Genomic DNA, 12,309 nt, shown 5'->3' with positions numbered 1-12,309 from the left:
AGATCTCTTATCTCTCAAATTGAGGAGCCCAAAACTGCACACAGTATTCCAGGTGTGGTATCACCAGGGCAGAGTATGCCCACAAGGGCATATTGCTGTCCTATGGGTAACTTGCTGTCCACTAGGACTATAAGGTCTTTCTCCACTAGGCTGCTTTCTAGCAGGATGACCGCAACTCTGTACTGGTGCCTGGTGTTATCCTTTCCCAGATACAGGGCACTGCACTCGTCACTTCATGAGGTCTGCCTGCACCCAGCTCTCCAACCTGTCCAGATCTCTTTGTATGAAAGCACAGCCTAATGGGATGTCACCATCTCCCCCAGGGTACTCTTAATCCTCTCATCCAGGTCATCAATGAATACATTGAACAAAACTGGACTGAGTACTGATCCCTGGAGAACCCCACTGGCCACAGGCTTCCAGTTGAACTCTGTGCCACAGATCACAACTCTGGACTCTGTTGTTGAGCCAGTTACCAATCCTCCCCACTCTGTAATAATCTAACCCAATTTTCTTGAGTTTGCCAGTGAGTATGTTACAGGAGGCAGTATCAAAAGCCTTGCTGAAATCAAGATAGACAATATCCACTGCTCTCCCTTCATCTATCCATCTGGTCATGCCTTTGTAGGTTATAAGATTAGTCAAACAAGGCTTCTCCTTAGTGAATCCATGAATTAAATAATGTCAGTTAAATGAATTAAATAATTTTGTGAATCAAATAATATAAAAAAAAATCCAAACCACAAAACAATCTAGTATTGACTGTGCCTTATCCTGAAGTGTTATTTTATACCATTAAGGTTGATCTCACCTCAGAAGAATTTGGTTTTTCCTTTTTTGCCCCTCTTAAGACAAAGATCCAGGGTTACATAATAAAATGAATTTATTTTTTCTGATGAGACTTTTGTATTGTCCATATTAACTGTGAATAATTCCATTCGGGGGAAGAAGGATGCAGTTCATTACTGAGGAGCTACAGTCTAAGACAGGTTTCTCAATATTCCTAACACTGACAATAATTTTTTCTGCATCTTGAACAAGTCCCTTTATTCATTACAGTCAGGACACCAATGGCCATGTAAACTACCATCTATGATATGACAAAAGAATAACAGCAAACACTTTGCTCTAGCGGTAGCTAGGCAGGCAAGATCATTAAAGGCTCCTTGGCAAAAGGAGACACAGTGCCAGAAGAAATGGAATCCTGTCTTCAGGCTTCATCGTTTCAGTGATGACATTGGGAGAGCCATCATTTTACTTCATTTGGGTCCAGCAGTTTATTCAAGTGTATGCAGGCATTCACACAGCAATAATATTTACAACGCCCCTTAAGCACATATAATATGCATTTGCAGTTGCATAATTAATATAAGGACAGAGTAAAAGGATTTCATGTGCTGAAAGTTTGTAGCACCTGGCAGCATCCTTAGATGATGTGTCCTGAAGTTGAGCCTGCATGCATGCATGCATATTAGTAGCATGATTCTCATCTCTTTCTTGAACACATGGTCTCACTCTTACTTAATTCAGATTCCTAATTCACACAGACAAAAGGAGGTAGAAATGACCACGTATTACTATGAAGGCTGAGCATAGAGTCATTTAATTGCTGGCCAATAAAGAGCAGAGCTGTAGTGCCAGAGACAGCACTTACCTTAGAGCTCTGACAGGTTGAGACATCTCCCATTGGTCGTAATGCGAAAACTGACATCTTTTTCCACAACAGGCTCACACAAGAAGAAAGCTAATTGATCTGATACTGCAAAACTGGCACAAACCCAATAGGGTTAAAAATACCATAAAAGGAAGAGAAGTTCTTTATCTGTAGTAGTAGTCTACACAGAGATCTGACGGGTATCCTCTCCTCTTGAGGCACATACAAGGGCCAGCATTAACCCTTATCCACATTTAAAGGACATTCTACCCCTAACTGCTCTGTAAGCATTGAGTAACTACAGAAGCTGCTGTTTTTCTGCTTAACGAACTTTTTCCCTGTAGCATTTGTACCGAAGTATCAGATTAATGTTATTTCATGTGATCATTGTAGGAAGATGCTTATTTGTAGACCGGTGTCACAGTAAGACACACTGTGAGTTGTTATGTTTACTACTCTTCATTTTTCTGAAAGACATCTGATCTGTGACAATATATTCCTTATTGATGTGTTGGCATTAAAAGCTTTCTATTGGAAATTAGTGTATCCAATTTTTCAGATTGTTCCTTTTTTCTTTTTTTTTTCTGTAAAGCATTAGCTAAACCACTTCACTCTACAAACATGAACCCCCTTTGAAATGTATCAGCTTGTGTGTTTCCACATAGAAGAAATCAGAGATACTGCAACTCCATATTTGCAATTTTGCCATTACAGTCAAAGCTGAAATGTCAACATGTAGTATGAAACTTTTTTTTTTTTTTTAATGAGTAATGATACAGTTCCTTAGCTGATAAAGTCACAGAGCACTTTTAAGCTGAAAACTGGCTTGGATTCTGATTCGTATTATTTGAACTAATGACTAAGCTAACATATTAATATGACTAAGCAGCATGAAAAGGTTTTTTACCCCCTTCCCCTGCCTCCTTCCCCCCATTTTATTTTATATTTTAATTCCCAGCCATTACGCTGGGCTGGAAACTGTAAGGGAGAAGGCAAAGAATTATTCTACACTACTCATAATGCAAGGCATTTTTTTTCTTCTGGAGATTAAAATTTAGCATGCAGAGAATACAAAGGGGATAAAATGGGACCAAACTGACACCTGCAGGTTTTTTAAGATGTTGAACTGAGATACTGCATCAGCTTTTAATGCTACATGGATTGTATAGGAAACAAAAGATAAGAAATTCACGTTTCAAGTTGATTTAGGGTAGAACAGGTGTAACTTACATTTGCTAGCCTCTGTATCAGCACTTAACCTGCAAACAATTCATGTTTCAAACGAGGAGGCAACCCTAAAGACTATTTAACAAAAAAAAAAGCAACTATTAAAATTAGGCGTGAAATGCATCTACATCAGCAGTGGCCTTTACAGCCTTTGGCACCACTTGCTTGAAAGCATGTTAAGACCATATTACTATACACAGATGTCTCAGGCTAATGCAGATGATGACTATGATGTATTAAAATGCCATACCTTGCAGCCTTCACATGTGATGACTCCATAGTGTATTCCAGAGGATTTATCACCACAAATTTTGCATGGTATCACTTCAATTTGTGCTAAAAAAGAAAACAAGACAAACATTTTGAGTACATAATTCTATTTAATTACTTTCTTTCTCAAAAGAAGATCTTAAACAATAAAGCTAAACAGTAGAAAAACTGTTTACCTGCCTGATAATATAAAATTGTGTCTTATACTGTGTTTCCCAATGCTCCAATTTGCCAAATTTTACACTGTAGTTTTTACCATACTCCACAAAACTCTTCACTAATTTAAGATACCTCATGATTATCAAGTTTCTTTTCAAAATCAAGTTTCTTTTTCTTTTTCTTTATTGGATAATTTCATCCACATTATTGATAATAACAGTCACTAGGGGGTCCTAAATAATTATTTGCATTGTTGTTGCTTAAATATTTCAAATATTCACAAATTCATATTGGTGAGGTAGAGTTGGATGGTATGTTTTGATGCTCTTTTTCAAAGCAGTAGAAGCGGTGAAGTTTTCACATTCTTCAGAATATGGTTTCAAGACACATAGTGATACTGATTAAACTGGCAGAGATAGGCTTGTAAATGATATCTTAACCTTTTCTCTTCAAGCTATTTGTTTCAACCTTCAGACTGAGTTTAAGTAGCCAGTGAATAGGATAGAATAGAATAGAATAGCATGGAATAGCATAGCATAGCATAGCATAGCATAGAATAAAATAGAATAGAATTAACCAGGTTGGAAAAGACCTTTGAGATCATTGAGTCCAACCTATCATCCAACACTATCTAAGCAACTAAACCATGGCACAAAGCACCCCGTCAAGTCTCTTCTTAAACACCTCCAGTGATGGTGACTCCACCACCTCTCTGGGCAGTCCATTCCAATGGCTGATCACTCTGTGAAGAAGGTCTTCCTAACATTCAGCCTAAACCTCCCCTGGTGCAGCTTGTGACTGTGTCCTCTTGTTCTGGTGCTGGTTGCCTGGGAGAAGAAATCCACCCCTACCTGGCTACAACCTCCCTTCAGGTAGTTGTAGACAGCAATAAATGCCTGTGTGCTGGAGAGACAGGCTTCATCTGAAAATGCGTGAATATAAGTGTGCTTTAGATCCTTTTATAAGTGTAATAATAATTTATTTTGGAAAAGAAAAACATAATCACTATCTTCCATATATTTCTCATTGCCAACATAGCTGTTTACTTCATTCCGTTATTTTGAACGCTTTATGTACTTCCTTTCCTGACAGTGTAAGAGCACACATTCCGAAATGTGGGGAAGGATTGTGCCTTTGTTGTAGTCAGATGGAATAGAATAGAATAAACCAGGTTGGAAGAGACCTTCAAGATCATCGCGTCCAACCTATCACCCAATCCAACCCACCTAATCAACTAAACCATGGCACCAAGCACCCCATCAAGTCTTCTCTTGAACACCTCCAATGATGGTGAATCCACCACCTCCCAACGGAGGCCATTCCAATGGGCAATCACTCTCTGCATAAAACTTCTTCCTCACATCCAACCTAAACCTCCCCTGGTGCAGCCTGAGACTGTGTCCTCTTGTTCTGGTGCTGGCTGCCTGGGAGAAGAGACCAACATCCATCTGTCTACAACCTCCCTTCAGGTAGTTGCAGAGAGCAGTAAGGTCACCCCTGAGTCTCCTCTTCTCCAGGCTAAGCAACCCCAGCTCCCTCAGCCTCTCCTCATAGGGCTTGTGTTCCAAACCCCTCACCAACTTTGTTGCCCTTCTCTGGACACGCTCCAGCAAGTCAACATCTTTCCTAAACTGAGGGGCCCAGAACTGGACACAGTACTCAAGGTGCGGCCTAACCAATGCAGAGTACAGGGGAATAATGTCTTCCCTGCTCCTGCTGGCCACACTGTTCCTGATGCAGGCCAGGATGCCATTGGCCCTCTTGGCTGCCTGGGCACACTGCAGGCTCATGTTCAGCTTACCATCAACCAGCACCCCCGGGTCCCTCTCTGCCTGGCCGCTCTCCAACCACTCCAACCCCAGCCTGTAGCACTGTATGGGTTTGCTGTGGCCAATGTGCAGAACCCGGCACTTGGATGTGTTAAATCTCATGCCGTTGGATTCTGCCCATCTGTCCAGCCTGTCGAGGTCCCTCTGCAGAGCCTCTCTACCCTCCAGCAGATCAACTCGTGCCCCCAGCTTGGTGTTGTCCACAAATTTACTGATAATGGACTCAATGCTCTCATCCACATCATCAATAAAGATGTTAAAGAGCATGGGGCCCAGCACTGATCCTTGGGGCACACCGCTAGTGACTGGCCGCCAGCTGGATGTGGCACCATTCACCACCACTCTCTGGGCTCGACCCTCCAGCCACTTCCTAACCCAATGTAGTGTGCTCCCGTCCAAGCCATGGGCTGCTTGGCCAGGAGTTTGCTGTGGGGGACGGTGTCAAAGGCCTTGCTGAAGTCCAGGTAGACTACATCCACAGGCCTCCCCACATCCACCAGGCGGGTCAATTGATCACAGAAGGAGATCAGGTTGGTCAGGCAGGACCTGCCCTTCCTAAATCCATGCTGGCTGGGCCTGATCCCTTGGCCATCCTGTAAGTGCTGTGTGATTGCACTCAAGATGACCTGTTCCATAATCTTGCCTGGCACTGAGGTCAGGCTGACAGGTCTGGAATTCCCTGGCTTATCCAACCGGCCCTTCTTGTGGATGGGCATCACGTTGGCCAGCCTCCAGTCCTCCGGGATCTCTCAAGTGGAAGACCTGTTTTCTTTCCCTTTCACTAGTTTTCATATGTGGGATGCCTGCCTCCCTGAAATTCTCCTGCCACTTGAAAGTAGCATTATACTTGGCAAGGATCAGTATTCCTGGTAGATGCCTTTCCTTATGCACAGGACAAGAATACAAGCACTTTTCCATGATGCAAGTCACTTATCAAATTCTTGGGTAGCAACACTGAGACCTCCCCTATCAGGGCTACCCTGAGCACAAGGTTTGCTAACTGTTAGTACATTAACTGGACACCTCAGCTCCAAGAATATATTGGGATAGAGGAAAACATTATTATTGTCCAGATGATCATTCTAAGGAAAGTATCTCATTTCAAATTTGCAGAGAGTAGGAAAGTTTCTAAATACTGGAAAAAACTCCATACTTAAAGATGACTGAACGCTCTAAGTTGAGCATGAAACACACTTGTATGGTGGATCCTGTGACAATGTAATAATGGAGCATGGATTTTTTCCTGTTTCTAACTATGGTTGCTTTTTATGGTTTCTACGTATGGTCTCATTTCTACCACTCTTAAGATAAGTCCAGAGTTTCCAGAGAGTAATTTACCTACCACCAAGTGGTTAAACAACCAAAATTCAGAAGCATGTCCCACAGGCACCACACTTCACACTGAGGGGCACATTGCACCCCCTTCTATCAAGCCCTCTTCTCTGGAAAGTCAAGTAATTATTCCAATGGGACACAGTATCCCAAAGAAGTCAGGAAAGAGGGATGTTCATTAATGGCGTCAAAGGTTAAGACTTGTCTGGCCACTAAATGAATGATAGATGCACTCTATTAACCCCTCCCATTTCCCAAAGGGGAGGAGAAAAGGAATAACTGGAAAACAAAAAAAAAATAATTATGTCGCCATCACCACTGATGATGTGGCAGACACTGGTGAAATCTCTGACTGGACTCAGTGACAGACAGGAACCAGATTCAAGAGTCTGACTCTGGAACTGGATTAGAAAACACATGGATCGAGATCAAAGGCAGAATGGACAGGTCTTCCTTGGGAAACAGCCACTAAAGAAGAGAGTTTGGCTTTCATGATCTCTCAGCCTCATACTGAATATGAAGTATATGGCATGTTTCGGGTGACCTGTCTTGTCCATTTCTTCCTGTAGGTGTGACCTTTTTCTTACTGCACCCCCAGTATGGTACACAAGATTTAACAGTGGCCTTGGCCTGCATACCAATCCTTGGTACTAACTATAAGCATCAAGCATTATCACTAGTGGGAACAGGCGTTGTCCATGAAAATACACTGTACATTTCAGAAGTGATTGAGCTGAATAGTAAAATCACTGAAAAGAATTAATACTGTTCTATCTGAAACCAGGACTGAAGGCTAAAGAAACTTTAGTTCCCCACTGTGAGCTCAGTTTCTTGATCATGAACAGGCAAGCAAACCAGTTTCTTATTTGTTAATATGTGTGACGAACACAGCTCAGAAGCAAAATTTTGCCTGTGTTTGTACTTAAGAAACTTCATATCTAGAAATATAATGTCCTATATCATCCACAAATTTGGGGTGGTGGTGGTAGTTTCTTTCTGTTCTAAAGAAACTGAAACACAGCAGTAGTGTGATAGACAAACAAAAAAAAAGGAAGCCAGTTCCTTACAGAAAAGCATCTGTAGTTCATTGGCAATTTTGCCAGGCTGATCCTGCTTAAAAAAATAGATAACTAAAACACTTAAACGTGCACCTCCAGGTATTGCTATTTGAGAGGCTAGTTTGGGAAACTGCTCACAGTTCTCTTTCCAGGTATTGCTGTTTGAGAGGCTAGTTTGAGAAACTGCTCACAGTTCTCTGCTGAAGAGTCATGTGGGAGAAGCTAAGCTCACCTCTGGGACCACATGCTGCTTTATGTTGACAAGTCTCAAAGATGTATGTCAGAGGCAGGAACTATTGTGGGAATGTGAGAACTTCAGAAAAAGACAAGACAAAAGGAAGAAAAAAACCCTCAAACAATATGAAACGAGTTTTAATGGGACTTGCATATAGAATTTGTAACTGCTATAGGAACAGAAATGGAAGAATTGATCTTGTGACACTTGCTGCATTTAGCACAGTACTTGTTACTGTGAGAAATCAGTAATTCCATGAATGACTTGTAATTATAATCACTACATTCATGGCAAATATTGGTGGATCAGGTCACTAAATGATAAGGCTCCAGATTTCAATTAACATGAAATAAATATTTTGGAGTTGTGGCTCATCATTTAATTCAAACTCTTACTTAAATCTAACTATTTTATAAATTAGTAAATCAAGGATGTCTAGGAACTTGCTACCTTGGCTCCTTAGAGATCTCACAGGACATGCAGCACATTTAGGACACAGAAAGCATTTGATGAAGTTTGGAGAAATAAACTCTGTTACCCTCTTCTAGGCAGTGGAACAATTTAAGGATTCATAACAGAAAATTTGAGACACTAATTGAATAGGCCAGTTGAAAAAGACACCACTGCATTCACAGAAACCTCTTGAATTACTGTAATTAACACCCAGTATAGCAGGTTTCTTTTGCAGTTTCAATAATTGTCAGAGGCTAGTATACCTCTTTCACATAGTATCTTTCTTCAGCTGCCTATAATTTTATGTTGTTTTTCTTCTTCTCCTCTTAGACCAACAAACATTTTAGGGACGTGTATAGCCTACCTTTGTTTATAGCTATTATAAAAGAAACAGCTCAGTTCTGAATTCCTTACTGGTATAAAATACATTGATTCACTACCATTTCCTGAATATTCCTGTAAAAATTGATTGAACTAGTAACAATGGAGTTGCCACAATGGTAACTTTCAGCAGAACAAGACTAGAACTTACTTTATCCCAATGTGGAAACCATGAGGAAGGAATAAGTACAAAACTACTTGTCTTCACTTTTAAAGCCCTTCCAATTTCTTACTTACCCATCAGTTTTAATAATGCAAATAAGAATAATGTCTCCTGTCTCTTTTCAAGTAATAAAATAGGCCTCAACTCCCCATTTTTCCCCCACAGTTTCAACCCATTCATTTTTCATCCTGTTTTGAGATGTATCACTTGATAAATGCCTGTAGATCATGATCACTCTGATGTCTAACAAAACATTTATGTTTGGATCCATGCTACACTGTGATTGCTCCTTATCACTAACTGTAGCTTCCCTCATCAATACCACAGGGGTATGTTGTTTCTCTGATTTATTAATCTTTTATTTTACACTTAAGTTTTATACTTAATTAAGTTCTTTGAGGCTGGGAACTGAGTCTAGTTTTATATAGCACCTTATGAATTTGAATGACACAATGCATTTCCTGCTCTGCTGAAAAGCAGCTTCACAGAGAAAGACCCGGGAGAGCTGGTGGACAGCAAGTTCTCCATGGGACAACAATGTGCCCTTGTGGCCAAGAGAGCCAATGGTATCCTGGGGTGCATCAAGAGAAGTGTGTCCAGCAAGTGTAGGGAAGTTCTTCTCCCGCTGTACTCTGCCCTGGTGAGATCACACATGAAATGCTGTGTCCAGTTTTGGGCTCCCCAGTTCAAGAAAGACACAGAACTGCTGGAGAGAATCCAATGGAGAGCCACGAGGATGATTAAGGGACTTGCGCATCTCCCCTATGAAGAGAGACTGAGATCCCTGGAGCTGTTTAGTCTTGAGAAGAGAAGAGAGAGGGGATCTTATCAATGTGTATAAGTATCTAAAGGGTGGGTGTCAAGTGGATGGGGCCAAGCTCTTCAACAGGTTCAAACTTGAACATAGAAGATTTCACTTCAACATAAAGAGAAGCTTCTTTACAGTGAGGGTGATGGAGCACTGGAATGGGTTGCCCAGGGAGGTTGTGGAGTTTCCTTCTCTGGAGACTTTCAAAACCCATCTGGATGAATTCCTGTGCAGAATCCCCTAAGTGATCCTGCTTTGGGATGGGGGCTGGACCCCATGATCTCCTGAGGTCCCTTCCAACCTCTAACATACAGTGATATTGTGAAATTAATAGACTGTACATGACTAGTAACAATAATCCACAAATGCTGGGTTTACCACCTAGAATCAAATTAATTCTCTTAAGACAAAAGGAAGAAGGGTGGAATCCATTAAGGAAGCAGATACAAAATCATCTCATATATTAAAAACAAACACTTGGATAAAAACAAATATGTGCTTATAACAAGCTTCAAACCAAATATTAACTATTTTTTCAAATGTTGCCTCAAGAGAAATAAAAAATATACTGAGTTGTCTTTTTCTTTTTTTTTTTTTTTTTTTTTTTTTATAACAAGCAAGAAAAATGTACTTTGGGCACATTTTATTTTAATCCCAAAAGTAGGGCAACAACTAGGTTTCAAGAATTATTATATTGGTGAAATTAGGAATAAATATGATTTCCTCTGAACAAAGGTAACAGTCGACAGGCAGCTAATGTGTCCAGGAGGGGATTGGACGTGGCACTTAGTGCCATGGTTTAGTCATGAGGTCTGTGCTGACAGGTTGGACTTGATCTTTGAGATCTCTTCCAACCTTGGTGATTCTGTGATTCTGTGATTGTGTGTTTGTGAGGACTGCCACTCGCATGCATATGCTGTCTAACAAGAAAAAAGCAAAGGTCACCTTTTACATAATCTCAGTTTAAATTCTGAAGGACTTCATTCAGGAGAAACAGGACTACTGTGCTCGCTTCGGCAGCAGTGCTCGCTTCGGCAGCACATATACTAAAATTGGAACGATACAGAGAAGATTAGCATGGCCCCTGCGCAAGGATGACACGCAAATTCGTGAAGCGTTCCATATTTTCTCTCCATCATTTTCCTCCAGTCCTGGCTCACTGGAGAGGTCCCAGATGACTGGAAACTGGCCAATGTGGTCCCCATCCACAAGAAGGGACGGATGGAGGAACCTGGAAACTACAGACCAGTCAGCCTGACCTCAGTGCCAGGGAAAGTGATGGAGCAGATTATCCTGGTGGCAATAACTGCGCACCTGAAGGATGGCCAAGGGCTTAGGTCCAGCCAGCATGGATTTAGGAAGGGCAGGTCCTGCCTCTCCAACCTGATCTCCTTCTATGATCAGGTGACCCGTCTGGTGGATGTGGGGAGGCCTGTGGATGTGGTCTACCTGGACTTCAGCAAGGCCTTTGACACCGTCCCCCACAGTAAACTGCTGGCTAAGCTGTCAGCTCATGGTTTGGACCGCAACACTCTGTGCTGGGTTAGGAAGTGGCTGGAGGGCCGAGCCCAGAGAGTGGTGGTGAATGGTGCCACATCCGGCTGGCGGCCAGTCACCAGTGGCGTCCCCCAGGGATCAGTGCTGGGCCCCATCCTCTTTAACATCTTCATTGATGATCTGGATGAGGGGGTTGAGTCAGTCATCAGCAAGTTTGCAGATGACACCAAGTTGGGAACAGATGTTAGTCAGTTAGAGGGTAGAAAGGCTCTGCAGAGGGACCTCGACCGACTGGACAGATGGGCAGAGTCCAATGGCATGGCATTTAACAAGTCCAAGTGCCAGGTGCTGCACTTTGGCCACGGCAACCCCATGCAGAGCTACAGGCTGGGGTCAGAGTGGCTGGAGAGCTGCCAAACAGAGAGGGACCTGGGGGTGCTGATTGACACCCGCCTAAACATGAGCCAGCAGTGTGCCCAGGTGGCCAAGAGGGCCAATGGCATCCTGGCCTGTATTAGGAATAGTATGGCCAGCAGGAGCAGGGAGGTCATTGTGCCCCTGTACTCTGCATTGGTTAGGCCACACCTTGAGTACTGTGTCCAGTTCTGGGCCCCTCAGTTTAGGAAGGGCGTCAAGACACTTGAACGTGTCCAGAGAAGGGCAACAAGGCTGGTGAGAGGCCTTGAGCACAAGCCCTATGAGGAGAGGCTGAGGGAGCTGGGATTGTTTAGCCTGGAGAAGAGAAGGATCAGAGGTGACCTCATTGCCCTCTACAACTACCTGAAAGGTGGTTGTGGACAGGAGGGAGTTGGTCTCTTCTCCCAGGCATCCAGCCCCAGAACAAGGGGACACAGTCTCAAGCTGTGCCAGGGGAGGTTTAGACTCGAGGTGAGGAAAAAGTTCTTCACTGAGCGAGTCATTCGTCATTGGAATGGGCTGCCCAGGGAGGTGGTGGAGTCGCCGTCTCTGGAGGTGTTCAAGGGGAGATTGGACGTGGCACTTGGTGCCATGATCTAGTTGTGAGGTCTGTTGGGACAGGTTGGACTTGATGATCCTTGGGGTCTCTTCCAACCTTAGTTACTGTGATACTGTGATACTGTGATACTGTCTCCCAGAGCTGTAGCTTTAGTTACAAGGGGAAAAAATGAATCAAGCTTTTCATATGTAGTTCTTGATCCAAAGTGGGTACTAAAGCATGATGGGCATGAACTTTGAAGAGGAAGTCTTCTAATTTGTTGATCCA

General features: G+C 42.6%; 1 protein-coding gene and 1 non-coding gene across 3 annotated transcripts in view; one reads left to right on the top strand and one right to left on the bottom strand.

The window, feature by feature from the left end:
- Positions 1 to 12,309, bottom strand: part of RORB (RAR related orphan receptor B) — a 155,364-nt gene that overhangs the window by 33,746 nt on the left and 109,309 nt on the right. For both annotated transcript variants that reach the window (XM_054178043.1, XM_054178044.1), the window contains exon 2: positions 3,132 to 3,217. In XM_054178043.1, the coding sequence (XP_054034018.1) occupies positions 3,132 to 3,217 (86 nt within the window). The remainder of the gene's footprint in view (positions 1 to 3,131; positions 3,218 to 12,309) is intronic.
- Positions 10,592 to 10,698, top strand: LOC128899534 (U6 spliceosomal RNA). Its single transcript, XR_008463128.1, has one exon. It is a non-coding gene; the product is annotated as a U6 spliceosomal RNA (small nuclear RNA).

Source organism: Dryobates pubescens, chromosome Z (genome assembly GCF_014839835.1).
Source record: "Dryobates pubescens isolate bDryPub1 chromosome Z, bDryPub1.pri, whole genome shotgun sequence".
Lineage (NCBI taxonomy): Eukaryota > Metazoa > Chordata > Aves > Piciformes > Picidae > Dryobates > Dryobates pubescens.
Note: the sequence above shows the minus strand (reverse complement) of the source record. Positions and strands in the feature narration are given on the sequence as shown.